We start from the raw sequence: 22,852 nt of genomic DNA, 5'->3' as shown, positions 1-22,852 counted from the left end.
TGGTGGAGGCTGGTACAATTGCAACATTTAAGAGGCATTTGGATGGGTATATGAATAGGAAGGGTTTGGAGGGATATGGGCCATGTGCTGGCAGGTGGGACTAGATTGGATTGGGATATCTGGTCGGCATGGACGTGTTGGATTGAAGGGTCTGTTTCCATGCTGTACATCTCTATGACTCTAAGATGCATTCTGCTGTCGACCAGACTAGGAGCAGCCAAATATATTTTGTTCATGACCCTTGCCTTGTCATAAAATGTTCACCTTGAATCAAATTTGTACTTAATTCCCAATGATGAAAACTACTATTTTTTACTGCAAGCAATCCATCTCTGCTGCCCCCTCATTTAAATGAGTGTTGTTTTTGCGTTCAGCTCTTTCAAAAATGTACATTTTTTGGAGGCTTGTTTTGGACTTGCATTTGTTTAGAAATTAAACATTTCTCCACTTTGTTCACCCTATGTTGGCATCAACCATTCTTAATTCTGATATTGTGCAATGAGATACAGAGCTGCATTTTGAACTCTAAACTCTGATTTTAAACCACTCCACTGAAAAGGGAAGGTGAGGGACTAAGTTGTTAAAATGGTTGTGGAATTGCATTGCATTCCCAATAATTCCCTGCCATCAACAATTATAATAAGATAGGATGAGTTGGGAACCCTCCTTCCAAGGAAATGCTGAACAACAGGACCAAATGACAATTGTATCACTCCTTTAACACAGTAACAAGTAACCCGAAGTGTTTAACTTTCGAAAGCTGTGGCCTGATGATGCTCTCGGCACATCAGAGATATTTTAAGTTCAGGAACTAAGAGGCTTAAATGAAGCCAAGATCTCTAGTAAAAGTGCAGGAAGCAGCAGGGTGACCCGAAAAGGCCAGTGTAGGTTCCTATTTGCTTTATGTCATATTTCTTGAAGATTGAGATCAGCACGAGTGCTTCTCAAGGACCCTCAGGAGATCTTTGGGCTGCCTGAGCTCTAGCTGTTGCCATTCCTCCTCGCACTATCGTCAAGAGTGTCCTCTCATGTTGATGCCACTTTACCCAGTCTCAGGTAGGAGAAGCACAGCACAATTTAACTGCAACTGATGCCTGAGTTTTTGTAAAGTCATAATAGCTGAACCAAACTGGCACTGGAATCCTGATTCCAGATGCCCTGACACTTAAACCCTGCACATACTATTTTCACTACAGGTGCATTGTACTTCACACATCCATGGTCCATTGAAACATCTGCACATTTAAACATGCAACTGCCTTCCAAGAGGAGCAATTCAGATTGCCGGGATTGCTGAAACATAAATGTTAGACTTTAGACAAAGTTAAAGAAAAGATCCGAAGCTGCTGGAATTATTTGGAGGGTAAGATGACCTTTGGGAGAAGTCAGATGCCAGTTTGGGTTGTTAAGAATAGACGTGAATGTGCATAAGAATTGGTGAGCTCAATTGAACTGTCAAGTCATTAAAATCCTTAGGCTTTTTAAAAATAAATATATCGAGCCTTCAGTTGAAAAAAAGGGATGGTTTCTATTTAACTGTTTCTCAACAGAAAAATTGACGTTTCCATAATCTATCACAATCTCTTTTAAGAACATAAGACCATAAGAAATAGGAGCGGAAGTAAGGCCATTCGGCCCATTGAGTCCACTCCGCCATTCAGTCATGGCTGATGGGCATTTCAACGCTACTTATCCTCACTCTCCCCTTAGCCCTTAATTCCTTGCGAGCTTAAGAATTTATCAATGTCTTCCTTGAAGATGTTTAATGCCCTGGCCTCCACTGCGCTCCGTGGCAATGAATTCCACAGGTCCACCACTCTCTGGCTGAAGAAATGTCTCCTCATTTCCATTCTAAATTGACCCCCTCTAATTCTAAGGCTGTGCCCACGAGTCTTAGTATCCCCGCCTGATGGAAACAATTTCCCAGCGTCCACCCTTTCTAAGCCATGCATTATCTTGCAAGTTTCTATTAGATCTCCCCTCAACCTTTTGAACTCTAATGAATACAATCCCAGGATCCTCAGCTGTTAGGCCTACCGTTCCAGGGAACATCCGTGTGAATCTCCGCTGGATACGCTCCAGTGCCAGTATGTCCTTCCTGAGGAGTGGGGCCCAAAACTGGACACAGCATTCTAAATGGGGCCTAACCAGAGCTTTATAAAGTTTTAGTAGAACCTCACTGCTTTTACATTCCAACCCTCTTGAAATAAATGACAACATTACATTTGCTTTCTTAACCCTAGACTCAACCTGCAAGTCAACCTTTAGATAATCCTCTACTACCACTCCCAGATTCCTTTGAATCCCTTTGGTTTAAGAATTTTTTCACCATTTATAAAATAGTCCATGCCTGTGTTCTTTTTTCCAAAGTGCAAGAGCTCACATTTGCTCACATTGAATTTCATCGGCCTTTTCTTGGACCATTCTCCTAAACTGTCTAAATCTTTCTGTAGCCTCCACACCTCCTCAAAACTACCTGCCTGTCGGCCTAACTTCGTATCATTGGTGAACTTCACCAGAATGCCCCCAGTCTCTTCATCCACATCATTTATATATAAAGTAAACAGCTGGGACCCCAACACTGAACCCTGTGGAACACCACTTGTCACTAGCTGCCATTCTGAAAAAGAATCTTTTATCCCAATTTTCTGCCTCCTGTCAGGCAACCAATCCTCAATCTATACCAGTCGCTCACCTTGTACACCATGGGGCCTCATCTTACTCAGCAGCCTCCCATGAGGCACCTTATCAAAGGCCTTTTGGAAGCCTAAGTAGGTAACATCTACTGGGTTTCCCTGGTCTAACCTACTTGTTACTACTTCAAAGAACTCTAACAAGTATGTCAGGCATGACCTCCTCTTACTAAATCCATGCTGACTTGTTCTAATTCAACCCTGCACTTCCAAGAATTTAGAAATCACATCCTTAACAATGGATTCTAGAATTTTACCTACAACTGAGGTTAGGCTAATTGGCTTATAATTTTCCATCTTTTGTCTTGGTCCTTTCTTGAACAAGGGGGTTACTTCAGCGATTTTCCAAGCATCAGCGACTTTCCCTGAACCCAGTGATTTTTGAAAGATTACAACCAATGCCTCTGCTATTTCTTCAGCCACCTCCCTCAGAACTCTGGGATGTAGCCCAGTTTTTAGACCATTTAGCTTATCAAGTACTTTTGCCTTTGTAATGGCCACCATGCTCAACTCTGCCTCTTGACTCTCCTTAATTTTTGGGATATTACTCACGTCTTCCACTGTGAAGACTGACACAAAGTATTTATTAAATTCTTCAGCTATTTCCTTATGTCCCATCACTAGCCTTCCAGCATCAATTTGGAGCAGCTCAATCTCTACTTTTGCCTCTTGTTTGTTTCTTCTGTAATGAAATAAACTTTTACTATCATTTCTAATATCATTGGCTAGCTTACCTTCATATTTGACCCTCTCCTTGCTTATTTCTCTCTTTGTTATCCTCTGTTTGTTTTTGTAGCCTTCCCAATCTTCTGTTTTGTGCAGTCCTTGCATGGGATTTTGTACACTACATTAGTTTTGCTCATGCTGGGTATCGGGTCCTTCGTTCTGGTGAGTTGTTGTCTGAGTGTGGCTGTTGGTTTGTGTGGTTGGCAGGGACAGGCCACTATAAATGCCGGAGGAAACACCACAGAAGCGCTTCACAGGAGGCTCCCAAGCACTGAGGATGTCACCTAGACAGGGGACGAAACATTTGCAACAAAAACTTCCAGCTCGGCGAACAGAACCACAGCATTACTCCAGAGACCCAGTTAATGTTCTGGGGTCTAAGGGTCGAATCCCACCATGGCAAATGGTGCAATTTGAATTCAATAAAATTCTGGAATTAGGAACTTAATGATGACCATGAATTGTCATTTGTCAGGAAAAACCCATCTGGTAAACTGATGTTTTTAAGGAAGGAAACTGTCATTCTGACCTGTCTGTCCTACTTGTGACTCCAGACCCACGGCAATATGGTTGACTCTTGACTGTGCTCTGAGCAATTAGGAATGGGCAATAAATGCTGGTCTAGCCAGCGACACCCTCATCCTATGAATGAATAAAGATGTAATCTGATGTCTTTGACACAGGGCTATGAAGACAGATTATTGTTTTAATAAGGGATGCGTTGGAAGAAAATATTTGTTTTCATAAGGGATTAAGTAATTACAAACATACAAATTAGGAGCACGAGTTGGCCAATCAGCCCCTCCAGCATGCCCCATCATTTAATAAGATAACAGTTGATTTATTTATTCCATATTCTCACTTACACCAATAACCATTTCACGCCTTGCTTATCAAGAATCTATCCACCTCTGCTTTAAAAGTAGTCAAGGACACTGCTTTTACCACCTTCTGAGTAAGAGGGATCAAAAAACTCATAACCTTCAGTGAGAAAAAAATTCTCCTCCTCTCTTTTAAATGGGTGACTTCTTATTTTTAGATAGTGAATCCTAGTTTTAGATTATTGGCTAACAGAAAACATCCTTTCCAAATACACCCTGTCAAGATCCTTCAGAATCTTATAAGTTTTAGTCAGGCTGCTTTTTACTCTTCAAAACACCAATAGGTAAAAATCCAAGCCTGTTCAACATTTCCTCGTTATGAAAACTCATCCATTCCATGTACTAGATCTAGTAAATTTTCTCTGAACTGCTACCAATGCATTTATTTGTCAAATGAGGGGAGCAATACAGGACACTGTGCTCTAGAAATGATCTCAGCAATGCAGTGTATAATTGAAGCACAACTTCCCTAACTTTTTTATTCAATTTCCCTTGCAACAGACAAAAAACATTCTACAAGCTTTCCTATCTACTTTCTGTGATTGCAAACTAACCTTTGCAATTCACACGCTCGTATACTCAGATTCTTCTGCGTCTTGAAACTTAACATTCTCTCACCATTTCGATAATATGCTTTTTCAAAATTCTTCTTGCCAAAAGGGACAATTTCACATTTTCTCACGTTATGGCCCATTTATACTCAATTCTTTTGCCTTTTTTCTAACATGTTCACATTCTTTTGAAGCGTCCTTAAGTCTTCATCACAACTTAGTTTCTTTATGAGCAAATTTAGAAACCTTACTTTCAATCCCTCCAAACAAGTCATGCATGCAATATATAAAAACATTGATGCCCCAGCACTGATAAATGTAGTACACCACTGTTACCCGATTATACCAATCCTCCGTTTCACTGGTACTTGAAGGGGTTTAAATGTTATCAGTGTTTTGTTTTGCTGATATAGTTAAGTCTGTGATATAAACTTAAAGCTTTATTTTATTTCATCCCACCATGCCTTCAGAGATCTGTCTCGGGGGGCAATAGACAGTGAAAGAGCAAAGGGTAATGATTGGGAAGTCATGTGTTGATATATATATATAGAAATTTTACTGGCATTGATTGGCTCCACTCTTGTGTGCTTGGCTTACCCTCAGGACAACAAAATGGGAAGATTGGGGGCTAGAGTTAAAATAACATAGATCTTGCACTTTGGCAAGCTCTATGAATGGCTGCTTATATTCAGAATTGTCATCCTAGGTTTCATGCAGGGCACAATAATCTCTATTACCCCAATCTCAAAATACAAGCATGACTCTACTGGTGTAAACGTATTCACTTAAAAACAATGTTTAGCCTTGTCTTATATTCCAAACAAGCTAGTTATCTGAGAGACTGTTCACTGTCAATCCCTCAACTTTTTAAAATCAAACAATCACTTATTGATCATTCATAACAACATGCACAGAAATAAAAATCAAATGAAAGAATTAGTTATTACTCACATTTCCAGGACCATAACTATGTCTGACTTTGATTCAAAGGCATCAACACATTGAACAAGCTTTGGGTGGTGCAGACAATTCATAATACTGATTTCTTGCCTTACATTTTCTTTATCTTTCGCGGAAAAGGCCTTGAAAAACTTTCCTGCCCAAACTTTTCTAGTTTTCTTTTCAACAAGTTTAAAAACTTGTCCAAATTTTCCCCTGTAGAGAATACCACAACACTTTTCATATAAGTTTGTGCTGTTTAATGGAATCTATTATTGATTTGTAATCGGTTACTATTGTCATATTATCAGGGGCACTCACGTTCCTATTTTTTCCAATATATCATAATATTCTGTGGCCTTCTCACTTGTGTTGATGTTAACGTCACGATAATCTGGTTCACCTTCTTTTTCATCTGAAAAGTAAGTTTTTTGGTATTAAATAATAATACTGATTTTATTCTAATTAGTAAATGAGCAAAATATAAAATAATATTTACCATCGTCAGACAGATCAGCTTCATCTTTGCGATCTTAAAATTAAACAAAACTAAGTTAGACCAAAATATGAGATGATGATTTTTGTTCTAAAGGAAAATATTTCAAAGTATGAAAGGTTGACAGCTAATACATTTTTTCAAGCATTTTATTTAAAACACATGTAAATGTTGACAGAAATTCCATTAAATTTGTATGAACTTCCTTAGTTTTAGTCCACAGTTTGAACATCAAATGGTTTTTTGGTCACTTTTATAGCTGTCAACATCTCTGTAAAATCATGACCATGAATGAAGCATATGGTTCACATTAACAACTTACATTTTTATGAAATAAGAAACATGATTTTCTTTCATTGTGAGGTGAGGGGTCAAATTTGAGACAATATAGTAAATCAAAAAATAGAGACAAGAGAAAAAGGTATCAACATGAGAAATGACAAATAATTCAGGACAGGAATGTTAGAGAGTACAAATCTAAGAATCAACAAATAAGATTATAGGTTACAAAAACAATAAAAGGACTAAATTAAAGGTATCTGAATGCATTTGAATGAAAATAAATGAACTGACAGCACAATTAGAAATATAAAAAAGTATAATCTGATAATCATTCCAGAACATGACTGCAGGATGATATAAATTGAAATCTGAATATTGAAGGATCCAAGATATTGAGGAAAGATTGAAAGTGAGGAAAAGATGGAGGGATGGCTCTGTTAGTTAATGATGGTATTAGCACAATAAAGAGGGTTGACATAAATTCAGAAAACCAGGATGTAGAAGCAGTTTGAGAAGAGATGAGAAATAATAAATTGAGAAGTCACTAATGAGAATGATGTACAGGCTTACTAACAGTAACCCATACGGTAGGATGGAATATCACGAAAGAAAGAATAGAATCCCTATAATGTAGAGGCAGACCATTTGGACCATCAAGTCTACACTGACCCTCCAAACAGCATCCTACCCACATTTTTGGACTGTGGGAGGAAACCGGAGCACCTGTAGGAAACCTATGCAGACATGGGGAGAATGTGTAACTCCAGGCAGACAGTCATCTGAGGCTGTAAGCAAACCCGGGTCCCTAGTACTGTAGGGCAGCAGTGCTAATCACTGAGCTACTGTGCTCCCTAAAGTTGTGCAGGTTAGGGGGATTGGCCATGCTAAATTGTATCCAGGATGTGCAGGGTAAGTGGATTAACCATGGGATAGCAGCGTTACAGGGGTGCAGTAGGGCGTGCATCTGGGTGGGATGTTCTTTGGAGGGTGAGCCTAATGGCCTGCTTCCACACTATAGGAATTCTATGATCCTATAATGGAAACTTGTTAGAAAGGCATGGTGATAATCCTGGAGGAATTTAGTTTTACAAACTTGAACAATCACATGAGCAAATTTGTCCAGGTGAGTATTAAGGAAATTGTACAATGGGATAGGATTAATTAGTGATTTAATTGTGAAGGCACCCAAGGGTAGCAGCAACCATAATAAGACTGAATTTTACATTTAGTTTGAGCGAGATAAGAGGGGGCCCACAATGAGTATTTTAACTTAAATAAACGCAATCATGAGGTCTCACTTAAGTCCTGTGTAACTGACGTGTAACATCTGCACTTTGTATTCAATTTCTTGTGCAATAAATAGTTAGTTGCTGTCATATCTGCTTACTAAGCGTTTGCAATTCACGCAACAGTACATTCAGATCCTTCTACATCTCGAAGTCCTGCAATCTCTCAGCATTTAGATAATACATTTTTAAAAATTATTCCTGCCAAAATGGATATTTTTCCAAATCTTTCATTTCACATTTTCTCACATCCCTTTGTAGCCCCCTTATGTTCTCTTCACCACTTCTTTTCCCATCTATCTTTATGTGATGAGAAAAAAGTAGCAACTCTACCTTTGGTACCTTCATCCACTTCTTTTATATAAATTGCAAAATGTTGAGACCCCAACACTGATCCCTTTGGCACATCACGCATTACATCTTGCCAACCTGAGAATGACCCCATTGTATATTCTATAAATGCCGATACGTTACCCCCTACACCATGAGGTTTTATTTTCCCTTGTAACCTTTGATGTAGCACCTTATTAAATAACTTTTGGAAAGTATAGTACATTCACCAGTTTCCTCTTTATCCACAGTACATGTTACTGCCTCAAAGAATGCCAATAAATTGATTCAACCTGATTTCCCTTGTACAAGACCATCTAGATCCTGCCTGATTATCTTGAACCTATTCAAGTACCTTGCTGGAATATCATTAATAATAGCTTCTAACATGTTTCCGATAAGAGATGTTAAGCTAAAGGCCCGTATTTTCTTGCTTTGAGTCTCCATCCCTTTTTGAATACATGAGATACATTTGCTGTTTAGAAATTTCTTCTCCAAATCTAGGAAATTTTGGAAAATTAAAATCAATGCATTAACATCTCACTAACCATTCCCTATTAGGACTCTATTTAGTCGGGACTCAGGACTGGTCACATTGCAGTTTCAATAATTTGCTCAATACTATTTCCCTGATTATTCTAATTTTCTTGAGTTCCCCCATTTCGTGATTAATCACTATTTCTGGGATGACATTTGTATCCTCAGTAATGAAGGCCAATGCAAAATATCTATTGAGTTAATCTGCCATTCTTAATTTTCCATTATTAATTCCCCCAAACTCACTTTCTATAGGACCAATGCTCCTTTTGTTTTAGGTGCTTTCAATTTTAAAATGTCCAATAGAAACTTTTGTTTATTTGTTCTTAAATTCCCAGTTAACTTTCCTTTGGACTCTAAATTTTTCTCTGTAGTCATCCTGTGCAGTTTTTTCTGCCAAATCTTCTGACCTGCGACCTGACATAATTATGTGCTTTCTCTAAGTTTGATACCACCTCCAGTGTTCTTAGATGGCAGGACTTTCCTTGGGAATTTTCTTTCCTGATAGAATGCATCTATTTCATTTGTTCTGAAATATCCCCTTAAATGTCTGCCACTGCATTTCTATCTAAATATTAAAATGTTGCAGACCTCTGAGATGCGAAGAGACTTGGGTGTTCTATAGCATAAAATTGCAACAGATTCGTAAGCAGGTACAATAAATTATGTTTGTACACAGGGAACTGAATACGAAAGTAGAAACTTTTAACTTCAGTCACATGGTGCATTGGTGAGACCACATAAATGCAATGGAAGTAGTTAAGAAAAGATTTACTGGACTAATACTTGGAACTGGCAAGTTGTCTTACAAGGAAATGTTGGACTGACAAGTTTAGAAGATTAAGAGATGAATTGATTGAAATATATGTGTACATATGGAAAAGATGTTTTTTGTAGAATTTAGAACAAGGTGTCACTGTTGTGCGTTTAAGGAGATAAGAAGAATTTCTTTTTCAGAGAGATTTGAGAGTCTTTGGATCTCTCTTCCCCAAAGGGACACAGAATCCTTAAATATTTTCAAGATGGTGACGTGCAGACAAGTTCTTGACATGCCAGAGGTGAAAGACTATCGTGATAGGTGGAAATGTACAGTAATCAGATCAACCATGATATCACTGAAGGGTTGAGTGGCCTGGCCTGCACGTTCCTGTAGCATTAACCTCAGATTTTGTGCACAATCGTTCTTACCACAGCGCAGCATTTAGAGACCAACATAATATAAAAAAAGTCCAGCTTGAAACAATATTATTTAACAGGGTTAAACAAAGGATGATAATGAAAAATCTTTAAAACATTTAATGTGCCATCTGCCAGCTATGTTCCAGTGAAAGGTGAAAGCTTTGTGTAGGTTAGTTTATTTCCTTCAGGTAGAGCTAACCTTCTTTGACCCCCAATCTGACCAAATCAGATTCTTGACTTGGTTCACTAGTTCCATAAACATTTACAGCTCGAACACGGAATTTGTATTCTTTGTCAGGATTTAGATCACACACTGTGCAGGATGTGCTGCGACAGGTAGTTAGATTTGTCCATTGTGTCTCCACGGAATTCCAAGTTTCCACATTGTAGGATTGAACAATACTCCCACCATCATATGTGGGACCATACCATGACAGGGTCAGGGTAGAATTACGAATATCAGAAGAGCATGGTTTTCCAGCTGGTGGTTCAGGTCTGTCTATGTATAGAAAAAGAAAATATTAACAGAAAGATTTTTACAAATCTAAATGGAAGAAGATCAGTTTTCGGTGTACTTTAACTACTATATTCAAATTTAACATTTTGCCTTATGTACCTCATTATAGTTTTAATTTTGTAAATTACAGAAGTATGAGAGTGCAGAATAGACATAGATAGAAGGTTTGTGGCCTGAAAATAATGTTGAGTGACTTACTGTCCTTTCAATGCTGGATCTCTGACAGCTGCCTTACTGAAAATGGGTTTCAGGACATTCAAACTTTGTGGCTTCAGGTAGGAAACTAATTGAACCATCCAAGTTTGATTCACATAATACAAACAGGATCAGATGGCAATTCTGATGTACATATAACTGGAATGTATAGTACACATGCTTCACCCCATGTGCAGCTAGAGAGCAATCCAACAGGTGAATCTTGTAGGGACTCCTGGGAGGTCCTTAGAAAATGGCTCAATCAGAAATCTATAATACTATTCAGTCCATATGCTGGATAGACCTCTTCCCCACAGCCTGACTGGCAGTTGACTCCGCATGGGGTCACACCAATTTCCTGCTTTCCCAAAACAAGGAGATGTAGCAGGGTACTCCTTTGATGCCAGCAGCTTGCTCGATTTGCTGCATTTACAGGAGAAGCGTGTGTAAACATAGGTAAAGCTTAAGAGTAGAAAAGGTTGGCGTGGGGCACTTCAAGTTAAATCACACTTATTATTCTATTATCATTAGAAGTGAAAGCAAATTTGTGAGTGCTGGACAGATCTATCATTCTGGGAATCATCACATGAAATACTTTAATGGCTTCATTTCTTATTTCTGATTGCATTTCGTTCTTTCAAAGGGTTTTTGTATCTTCAAGTCAAACAATATAACTGTAAGGCATTGAATTCTAAGCAGGTTTCTTTATGATTTTCGAGATACACTATGTAAAACAAAGCACATATGTTAGGCTAACAATAAAACAAGCCATAATCTGATATATTGTCCTCTACTTGAAACTTTAGTCTGACTAATAAAAGAAAATCAAAATTTCTGTAAATCAACCTAACTGGAAATTGTGTTTGACAGATGTGCAATGTATCTCTAGCATTTTTTGATTGACTACTGTTAACTTCCAAAATTCCTTATACAATCTGTAGAAAGAAAATCATGAGCTCCTAATGAAAGAATTTTAAAAGGGAAGGACTGACAAAAAACAAACAGCTTAGATAATTAATTGATAACTATTCTTGCAGCCAAAATCTGAATGGATTTTCTCCTCATATTAAAGTTAATATAGTAGATTAATTTTGAGCATCTGTCAAGAAACTAGCTCATATCCTGAGGAAAGGATAATTAACTTCAAAGCTCTTGGAATGGAATTATCTGACGGTTGATTAATTGTTGAAGACAAGTTCAAATGGCTTCAGTTTACTTTGTGCCAGTTAAGAGGAATAATTGGCCTTTATAGCACCTGTTACGTAAGTGCAAACAAGTTTGAAGGTCGAATCCTCGGGCACAATAGCTTGTTCTCCAAAGATCCTGAAACCAGGTCACATTTCAGCCTCCTTGGAGAGGCTTCCTAATATGAGGTTGCTTCCAAATGCTTGGTTAAATACCCATTTTCGAAGGTAGGTTCAGATCTGTTTTGTTCAACTTTTCTGATTATAGATGCAAGCAAGCAGTGGCAGCCATTCAACAAACATATACTTTTTGGTTCTGGCTAATGGAGTGCTTTAATGGGCCGTATGGCTTTTTTTGGCTCCGCAGTACACCTGACAGCTATGATCAATCCATTTAGCACTATCTCCTATCCTGAGTCATAGCTGAGCTTGACGAATAACAAGGCAAGTCACCCAAAGATTCCCTTGGGTAATGTGGTTGTGTGCTCTGGCAGCTTGTTCTGAACATCTGAGTGTTGGTTGAGGATGACTTGTCAGAATTTCTCTCAGATTTCCCAATACCTCTTCAGTAGAGTGAAAATGAATCCAACTAATTTTTAAAAAATAATTACTTGGAATATATAGCTCAGAAACAGGCCATATTAAACTTTTGGTGTTGAGATATGAAGTAGGAAACCAGGGACCTATCTTTTACTTAATATTATATTTATTCATAAAATGCAACCTGCCAGCTCTCTAAGTTACACCCAGCAAGTCTCTCTTCATAGTTAATAGCCAATTACAAATGAGCAGGGTACTTTCTTGGTGTTATGAAGTTAAATACAGTTGGTGTCCAAAAAGATTTGGGGGTTCAGCTGCATAGATCTTTATAATGCCACAGAGAGGTGCAGAACATAATCAAGGTGGCTAATGGAATGCTGGGCTTTTGATCGAGAGGATTTTGAGGGCAAGGACATAGATGTTATGCTGTAACTATACAAACACTGGTTAAATCCCACTTAGATGTACTAAGCAGATGCAGGCACCAGACCGTTGGAAGGATATATTAGCCTTGGAAACAGTACAATGTAAGTTTACAAGAATGATACCTGGACTTCAATTATGAAGAGAGATTATCTAAATTAGGCTGTTTTTTCTAGAATTTACAAGGTTAAGGGTGATTTGACCGAAGTCTTCACAATGTTAACAGGAAAAAAGATTACACAGGGTAGACAAACTAGTTCCATTGGTTGGAGATTCTAGAACCAGAGGGCATAGTCCTTGACTTAGGGCCAGACTGTTCAGGAGATATATTAGGAAGCACCCTGCCACACAAGGGGTGATGAATGTTTGGAACTCTCTTCCACAAAGGACAGTTGACGTTAGATCAATTGTTAATTTTAAATTTAAGGAAGAAAAATTTTTCTAAGCAAAAGTATTAAGGGGTATGGGCCAAAGGTAGGTATGTGAAATTAAGCTACAGGTCAGCCTTGACCTCCCTGAATGGTGAAACAGACATGAGAGGCTGAATGGCCTTCTCTTGTTCCTATGTTCCTACAAATTACAGAATTTCTGCTTTATAATAAAATATGCAACTCTTATAATGAACCACATAGCATTAAAATGTAAAGTGAATGCGACAACCATTATCTTAATTGAGCTTGATGCCTTCCAGCTCTTACTCCCTTCAAACTGCAGCCTTGTGGAAGGTTCCTTGCATGCCATGTGTGTGGATGGATGCATTGATTTTCAGTTCTGGAAATAACTGTCATGCACGGCCCTCAGAAGTCCAGCAGCAGCAGGACAAATGAGAGGGAACACTGCCTCCATTTATATCCCTAATCTCAATAATATAATTAACATGTCACTAAATGGCCAATCTATTCAATCATTGTGAGGTTTATGTTTCATACAAGCTTTGTCTCATCTAACTTCCCAGCATATCACTAATCCTTTCTCTCTCACATCTTATTTAACTTCCACTTAGATGCTTTTATACTATTCACATCATTTATGCACCATGACCTAGATTTTTCCAATGACAGAGAATAACCTTTTTGATCCCAAAATGTTAGAGGCATTTCACGGAGCCAACTACCCTTAGAAACAGCAACTGCCTCCACTTAGGTATTATTTTGGTGACTTTTTAAAATTCATTCACGGGATGTGGATGCTGCTGGCCAGGCCAGTACTTATTTCCCATCCCTAATTTCCCCAGCGAGCAGTTGAGAAGTAATCAAATTACTGTGGGTCTGGAGTCTTGTGTAGGCCAGACTGCAAAAGGTGGCAGATTACCTTCCCTAAAGGACATTAGTGAACGAGGTGGCAATTAGCAATGGTTTCATGGCCATCATTAGACTCTTATGACACATATTGAATTCAAATAGAACTCTCTGCCATGGCAGGATCTGTACCTTGGTCCCCAAGACATTATATCTCTGGATAAATAGTTTAGTGATAATACAACTAGGCTATCATCTCCCCAAACAACTAGGTATGGAATCCATAATGAAAACAGATTAGAACTGGTACAGCAGGTCTGGCAATGGTTCATTTGTTTTGATAGCCGGGGTATTTTTTTGGAGAGGCAAGACATCTTTTTGGATATGGTCCCAGGACATATTATGGAGAAGTAAGTTTGGCTTTGGGAGAAGTTGTCCTTTGGAATTGTTAAAAAGCAGGCATGAAAGTGTGTTAAAAAGTAGATGAACTCATTGCAACTGTCAACAGATCTATTAAAAATAAAAGTCAGAAATATGGAAAACAACAATCAAAAGGACCTGCCAAAGGGAATAGTTTAAATTTTCAACAAGACTACATTTAGATGGCCTGCCATACATGGGTCCTCCTGTAATTGCATTTGGGTGGATTCAGTTACTTACCAGGGTTCCCATTTGCCTGATTAAAAGATCCTCCCACCAAGCTTGCTGTAGAGAGACTACAACATTCTGCCTATTATGTGCAGTGTATAGTTGATTGCATAACAGAAGAAATAAGAGTGGGAATATTGCCACATGACCTTAACGTCAATTTCACCAATCCAAAAGGTCACGGTTGATGTTTAACCATAATTCCATTTTCATGTGTGATCTCCAATGCCTTGATTCTCCAGAATCCAAAAATCTGAAATCTATCTATCTCAGCCTTGAGTGTCCTCAACAACTGAGCAACCACTGTCCTAGGAGTTAGAGAATTCGAAAGATTGTCAACCCTCTGGGTGCGGAAATTCCATAATGATCAATGACGCACTCTGAGGATAAACCTCTCTAAAGAAAAGGCTTTCTACATTCCAAACTCTCGACATGCTAATGTATCAGTGTGTGGATGTAAATAGATACTGAAATAGATCAGATATTCACAGAGATACAACCTCTTCTACTCTCTATCTGAACCTGCATTGGACAATTTTGTTCCTTTAGAAATTAAACCACAAGAACATAAAAACACAACAACTAGGAGATTGGATAGGCAATTCAGCCCCTTGAGCTTGCACAGTCATTCAATACAATCATGACTAATCTCATCTCAGCCTCAACTCCACTTTCCTATTTGCTCTCCATAATCCTTCGACCCATTACTAATTAAAAATCTGTCTATCTCCTCCTTAAATTTACTCAGTGCCCTAGCATCTATCTCACTCTGGGGTAATGAAACCATCAAACAACATTTTGAAGATTACATAGTTTTCCCAAAAGCAGTTAATGTGGGTTTTTTTGGCAACTGCCCAGATGGAGAATTTGAAAACTCTCAGAAGAAAATAGCACAGTATTATTTTTCATTGGAAAATAACTTTCCACATGAATGTATTAATGAGTCTACAAATAGAAATTTCTTTTGATGTTTATAAAATACAGCCTGAAAAAGACATTCCTAATGGATTAAGCATTTTTAACCTGATTTGGCAAACACGTAGCCTAAGTCATATTGTATTTCTACACGATGGTAACAAATGTTAAAAACAGACAACATAATTTGTTGAACAAGGATATAAACAGCATTGCTCATAAACAACCCAAATTACTACTTATCACATGTCAGCTTAGATTACATTCCACTTAGTTTGGTTCCTTCTCACTTCCCTATATGCTATTTCCACATGGACATACAAAATATTAATTGAGGCTTTTACAATTTTGGAGTTCCTTTTCAATTAAATTTCTGGACAACAAAATATTGTACTACTCTGAAGGCACATTAAAAATGCTGAAGAATTAGATACAAAAATAATGGGGTCTTAGATGCTGTTTCATCAATGACCTTCCTTCCATCACAAGGTCAGAAATAGGGATATTCACCAATGATTGCACAATATTCAGCATCATTCGCGACTCCTCAGATCGTGAAGCAATTCATGTTCAAATGCAACAAGATCTGGAAAATATCCAGGGTTGGGCTGAAAATTGGCAAGTAACATTTGCGCCTCACAAATGCCAGGCAATGGCCATTTCCAATAAGAGACAATCTAATCACTGCCACTTGACATTCAATGGTGTTACTATCACTGAATTCCCCATTATGAATGGGGTTACCAGACCAAAATGTCATGTAAATACAGTGACTACAAGAGCAGGTCAGAGGCTAGAATATTGCAGTGAGTAACTCATCTATTGACTCTCCAAAGCCTGTCCACCATCTCCAAGGCAAAAGCCAGGAGCATAATGGAATACCCCCCACTTGCCTGGATGAGTGCAGCTCCAACAACTGTCAAGAAACTTGACACCATTCAGGATAAAGCACCCCTCTTGATTGGCACCACATTCACAAGCATCCACTCCCTTCACCACTGACACTCAGTAGCAGCAGTGTGTGCTATCTACCAAAAGACACTGCAGAAATTCACCAAAGATCTTTAGACAGCACCTTCCAGACCCACGACCACATCCAGTAGATTTATGCGAACACTACCACCCACAAGTTGCCCTCCACTCATCGTCCTGACCTGGAAGTATATCACTGTTCCTTCATTGTTTCTGGGTCAAAATCCTGAAATTCCTCCCTAATACATTGCTTGTCTACTTATGGTTCAAGAAGGCATTTACCACCACTTTCTCAAGGGCAGCTAGGGACAGGCAGTAAAATTCTGGGCCAGCTGGCAACACCCACATGCTACAAGTGAACTTTAAAAATGAATAAGATAAAATAACAAATTAAAACAAGAAAAGGAATTTTCCATGGTTGTGAAAAATGATGCTAATCTACTCACATGAAATCAATAGAGTACTGCAATCAAAAAGAGAAAACATTAAAAATACTTCTTAAATAGATACTATTATTCTGGTAAATTTATCAGTATCCATTTTCTCCAAGTCATCATAATACTGTGTATCACTGATTATATCTTCATTGATGTAATCTCTTTAAAAATTCTTTAATAAAAACATATAAATCAGTGAATTTCCATGGCATTGCACATCATGGACAAATGTTGACTAAATGTGACAGCGCAAAATCGATCTGGAGGGCTGCTAACTTGTTATATGCCTATCATTTTAAAGATTATTGTTTCTGTCTTGGATGCCTTGATTTTGCTTTTCTCTCTGCCTTTTCTTTCTGTGGCTCTTTTCTTCTTATGTTTTTCCAACTTACTGTGCAATTTGCTTCTCTTGCTGTCCTTCCCTGCTTTTGCTTAGCTGATTTCTTCTTTTCTGATAGATGGGAATTATTGATTTGTGGGATATTTTGTGTAAGGAGCCAATAGAGACTGCATTTTCTGGTGAGGATTGCCAGAAAACAATGGCCTGTCGTTCCAGTCAGGATCGTGTCCATCCCATTCCCCATTATGTGCACTTGTTGTGTACTACACTTCTCAAATTACTTAATCAACAATTTAACAACAGTAAGTTACATATATGTGGTACCTTTAATGTAATAAAACTCAAACTTTATAAAACAAAGTCTGATATCTCATGAGAGATTAGAATACATGATCAAAACCTTGGGCACACACAACCACTTCGGATTAAAAGATGTAAAGAAGGAAAAAGTAGAGAGGTTTGGGGAATTGGGAAAGCAACAAAGGCAATGAAGACGTGAAGACGTCAAAACTTGGGGAAGCAAGTGGTGATATCTTGGAGACAGTCCATATCACAGTAGCGGAGGTGTTGGATGTATTAGAATGTATGAAGGTGGATAAATCTCCTGGTACTGACCAGATGTATTCAAGAACACTACAAGAGGCTAGAGAAGAAATTGCAGGGGCCCTGGCTGGTACTTTTGTATCTTCATTAGCCACGGGTGAGTTCCTAGAAGGCTAGAGAGTAGCGAATGTTGTGCCCTTATCAAGAAGGGCTGCAAAGAAAAATCTGGAAACTACAGACCAGTAAGCCGAACATCTATGGTGGGTAAGTTACTTGAGAAGATTCTGAGATAAGATATACACACATTTGGAATGACGGGAATTGATTAGGAGTACTCAGCACGGCTTTGTGCATGGGAGATTATGCCTCACAAATTTGTTAGAATTCTATGGTGAAGTAACTAGGAAGGTTGACGAGGGCAGGGCAGCAGACATAGTGTATATAGATTTTAGCAAGGCCTTTGATAAGGCTCCACATGGTAGGCTGCTCTGGAAGGTTAGATTGCATAGAATCCAGGGGGAGCTGGCAGATTGGATACACAATTGGCTTGATGGTAGGAAGCAGAGGGTAATAGTGGAAGGATGCTTGTTAGACTGGAGGCCTAGTGGCTAGTGGAGTGCCTCAGGGGTTGGTGCTGAGTCCATTGCTGTTTGTTATCTGTATCAATGATTTGGATGAGAACGTACAAGGCACGATTAGTAAGTTTGCAGATGACGTTAAAATAGGCAGCATTGTGGGCAATGAGGAAGGTTATCCAAAATGGCAGCAGCACCTTGATCAGCTGGGGAAGTGGGCCGAAAAATGGCAAATGGAGTTTAATATAGATAAGTGTGATGTGTTGCATTTTGGAAAGTCAAATCAAGATCGAAGTTTCATGGTGAAGGGTAAAGCCTCAAGGACTGTAATGGAACAGAGGGTCCTTGGAGTTCAGGTGCACGGTTCTCTGAAAGTGCAGTCACAGGTAGACAGGGCAGTGAAGAAGGCTTTTGGCACACTGACTTTCATTGTTCAGGGCTGTGAGTATAGAAGTTGGGAAGTTATCCAGGACGTTGGTGAGGCTGCACTTGGAGTATTGTGTTCAGTTTTAGTCACGTTGTTAAAGGAAGGATGTTATTAACCCGGAAAGAGTGCAGAAGAAATTTACAAGGATGTTGCCAGGACTCAATGGTCTGAGTATAGGGAGAGATTGGACAAGCTAGGTCTTTTTTCTTCAGAGCGTAGGAGACTGAGGGGGATTCTTACAGAAGTGTATGACATCATAAGAAGGATGGATAGGATGAATGCACTCAGTCCTTTTCCCAGTGTTGGGGAATCAAGGACTAGAGGGCATCAGTTTAAGGTTAAAGGGGAAAGAATAAAAGGGAACCTGAGGAGCAACCTTTTACACAGAGGGTAGTACTCATGTGGAATGCTAGCGGAAGTGGTTGAGGCCAGTACATTAACAGCATTTAAGAAGCATTTGGACAAATACATGGATAGGAAAAGTTTAGAATGATATGGGCCAAGTACAGGGAAATGGGGTTAATATGGATGGACGTTTTGATCGACATGGACCAGTTTGGGCCAAAGGACTGTCTTTGTGTTGTAGGACTCTATGACTCTAAATTATCAAATGATCTCATCATTAAGTGATAAAAGCATCAATGAACTCCTCATACTTATTGTTGGAGGTGAGAACAGAATAGAGGAATGTAAGAAGATAATTAAGTCCAGAAAAAAATTTATCAAAGGAATATTTTTGCATGTCAGGATGAGTCTGGAATAGAGTAGTTCTTCCAGATAAGAACCAAACCTAAACACTTTTCTGGTCCAATCAAATCTATTACTGAGTGGCTCGATCAATTATTTGCATTTTTGGACTTAAAGGAAAAGAAGAGGCCGATGTTGGGGCCGATAATTAAGGCAACGATCAGTGGATAGTAGATTCAGAAGAGAAAGACCATGATAAATTGAGGGAGATGAGAAACTTCAAGGATGAGTTGTCACTTGGTGTAAGGGCAAACAGTTAAGAAATTTTGTTGAAAAAATGTTTGTTTACTTGGCTTTGCAGTAACATATATTCATATAATATCCCTTAACCTATGACCTTACCCTATGCTCTCCCCTCTAAACCATCTACTTAGCTTCATCAGGGTCCATATTGTTATCCTTCTGTATCCACCTTATTGGCACATTAGTGCAATTAACAAGGCTTAAGTGACCAAATATTACTGGACAAATACTTAATGATGAAAAGCCTTAATTTGTGGTGCTATTGGCATGCTGTTAGGAAATCCTTTAGGTTAGGATCGCTTTAAATGACAATTACTGTCCTGCAGCTTTAAAACAACACTGGACCAAAATGAACTTGTGCCAAGGACCTTTGCACCTTTGTGCTCCAGTGAGTGTGACATTAGCAGTGAACAGGAGCCAAATCTACAATACTGATTAAATGATCTGAGGGATATAGTTTACCAGAGCCTCCAGAAAAAAGGGTAGATAAGAACATAAGAACTAGAAGCAGGAGTAGGCAATCCACTCTCTTGAGCCTGCTCCACCATTTAATACAATCATGGGCTGATCTCACTTCAGCCTTAATTCCACTTTCCTGCCCATTCTCCATAATCCTTCAACCCAGTAGTAACTAAAAATCGGTCTCCTTAAAATGATTCATATCCTGGCTTCTACCATACTCTGGGAGAGCTGAATCCACAGATTCACAACTTTTGAGAGAAGTAATTTCTCCTCATCTCTGTTTAAATCTACTACCCCATAGCCTAAAACGATGACCGATAAGGGGCAACATTAACCTCATGTCTAATGATCCATCCATTTCAACACCTTATATACCTCAATTAGATGTTGTTTCATTCTTTTAAATTCTAGTGAGTATAGGTCTAAACTGCTCAATCTCTCTTCATAAGAAAAATCTTTCATCTTTGGAATTAATGAATGCTCGGGCTTGACTACTGCAAGGAAGCCAGGAGCATTCTTTCTATTGCTCAAGAGGTACAAATATTTGGTTAGAATCTGTTATCTACATTGACTTAGTTGTACATGCTTTAGGTAAAGGTTGCAAAGGCTACCTGCAAAATGAATATAAAATAGATAAACTTACTGAGGACTTTGCACTTGTCAAATGATAGCCTTTTCAGGGGGAAATTTATTGGGAGGGAGAGTTTGGAGACAGTTATAAAAGTTTTCTAGAAAGTTGGCATTTGTGTGGTACATTATCAGTCAACAAGTGTTTGTCATTAGTTGAGGGCTTGTAAAAGAACTCAGTCGTAACATAGGTAACTGTCACATATTGAGGATTACTGTAAGAATCGATTGTAGAGATCAGAATTAAAATCCAGTGTTATCAGCTAACAGTTTGAGAACACAGTCTGCACCAGAGAGACAAACAGTACAGTACACAGCAGCAATCAACTGTGTCACGTGTAGGTCAATTAGAAAGTTGGGGGTCAAGAAAGGATCCACTAAAGTTGAAGTCTTAAAACTGCAAATGAGATGTGTATCAAAGTGGCTAAATTAGAAGCTTGAAGGATGGCATGAGCCAATGACTGAAAGAACCAAGAAGACTGCAGAAATCCTGTTGGCAAAGACATAGTTCTGACATAGTTCTATGTTTGACTATTGAAATGTTAAGTATTAATCTTTATTGGTTAATAAACCTTGTTTGTTTGCACTCTAAATTAACAATTGTCTGTTTTTCTGGTAATGTTACATCCTGAGAAGAATTTTCTTATTCTGGATTTTAGAATAGCATTCAAATCCAAGAACTGATTGCTCAGACCTTGCATTCTCTCCTCCTGCCTTTTGCCTCAGAGTCACTTCACCCTTATCCCTGATACTTTGTTACATCACTGAAGGATAGTTGACAAAAGGCCCAAACCCACAATCTGTTTCTTTTCTCCCATCTTCTTAATTCCTCCAATAAGGGTTTCATAGAGTAGAAACCACAGGCTGTTTGTCTCATTTTCTTGTGCTGAATTTTATTTCTATATAATAATAACAAACTTGAATGAAGAAAGACTGTTTGGCTATCTTTACTACATCCCTATGTCGAAGACTAGCATCTATAATTATACCATTTTGTAAAAGATAAAAATCCAAGGAACAAAATATTTGTAAGAAGATATTTACACTGATAAAGGGAGAAAAATACTTAGTGGTCATATTTTTCACACCACCGAAACCAGCAAAATTTTGTTTTCATTCCTGTTCGAATGATGATGCCTGAAAGGCAGATTTGGTCTGGAAATCTGAAGGAAATTGATTCCCTATGACTCATGAACTTACGATGAAGGCACTTTCTTCTGTGTCTTTGGCAGATTCTAATTTCCTCTCCAATTGCTCCATCATGGCATTCTAACTAAGATGTGTAATTGGTGTCAGTTACATCTAGAAAAGCGCAGCAGGTCAAGCAGCATCCAAGGAACAGGAGAATCGACGTTTCGGGCATAAGCCCTTCTGAGGAGATGACCTGGGGTGTGCAGTGAGAGAAGGGCTCACTGAAATCCTTGTAGAGGGAGGAAGAGAGCTTCTTCAAGGAAGGCATCCTTGTAAGAGGATTCGCAGTAGGTTAAAATCTTCGAGGAGAAAGTGAGGGCTGCAGATGCTGGAGATCAGAGCTGAAAATGTGTTGCTGGAAAAGCGCAGCAGGTCAGGCATTTCAGTGAGTCACTCTCTCACTGCACACCCCAGGTCATCTCCTCAAAGATTTCAGTGAGTCCACCCCAGGTCATCTCCTCAAAGATTTCAGTGAGTCCCTCTCTCACTGCACACCCCAGGTCATCTCATCAAAGATTTCAGTGAGTCCCTCTCTCACTGCACACCCCAGGTCATCTCCTCAAAGATTTCAGTGAGTCCCTCTCTCACTGCACACCCCAGGTCATCTCCTTAGAAGGTCTTATGCCCGAAACGTCGATTCTCCTGTTCCTTGGATGCTGCCTGATTTGCTGCGCTTTTCCAGCAACACATTTTCAGCTCTGATCTCCAGCATCTGCAGCCCTCACTTT

At 38.8% G+C, this 22,852-nt stretch overlaps 1 protein-coding gene across 4 annotated transcripts in view; it reads right to left on the bottom strand.

Annotated features, from left to right (window-relative positions):
- LOC122551600 (myosin light chain kinase, smooth muscle-like) overlaps positions 1–22,852 on the bottom strand; it is a 422,603-nt gene that overhangs the window by 50,987 nt on the left and 348,764 nt on the right. For all 4 annotated transcript variants that reach the window (XM_043693744.1, XM_043693745.1, XM_043693743.1 and 1 more), the window contains 4 exons: positions 10,100–10,399; positions 6,290–6,322; positions 6,112–6,205; positions 5,803–6,006 (listed from right to left, as the gene is read on the bottom strand). In XM_043693744.1, coding sequence (XP_043549679.1) covers positions 5,803–6,006; positions 6,112–6,205; positions 6,290–6,322; positions 10,100–10,399 — 631 coding nt within the window. The remainder of the gene's footprint in view (positions 1–5,802; positions 6,007–6,111; positions 6,206–6,289; positions 6,323–10,099; positions 10,400–22,852) is intronic.

This window comes from Chiloscyllium plagiosum, chromosome 7 (assembly GCF_004010195.1).
Source record: "Chiloscyllium plagiosum isolate BGI_BamShark_2017 chromosome 7, ASM401019v2, whole genome shotgun sequence".
Taxonomy (NCBI): Eukaryota; Metazoa; Chordata; class Chondrichthyes; order Orectolobiformes; family Hemiscylliidae; genus Chiloscyllium; species Chiloscyllium plagiosum.
Note: the sequence above shows the minus strand (reverse complement) of the source record. Positions and strands in the feature narration are given on the sequence as shown.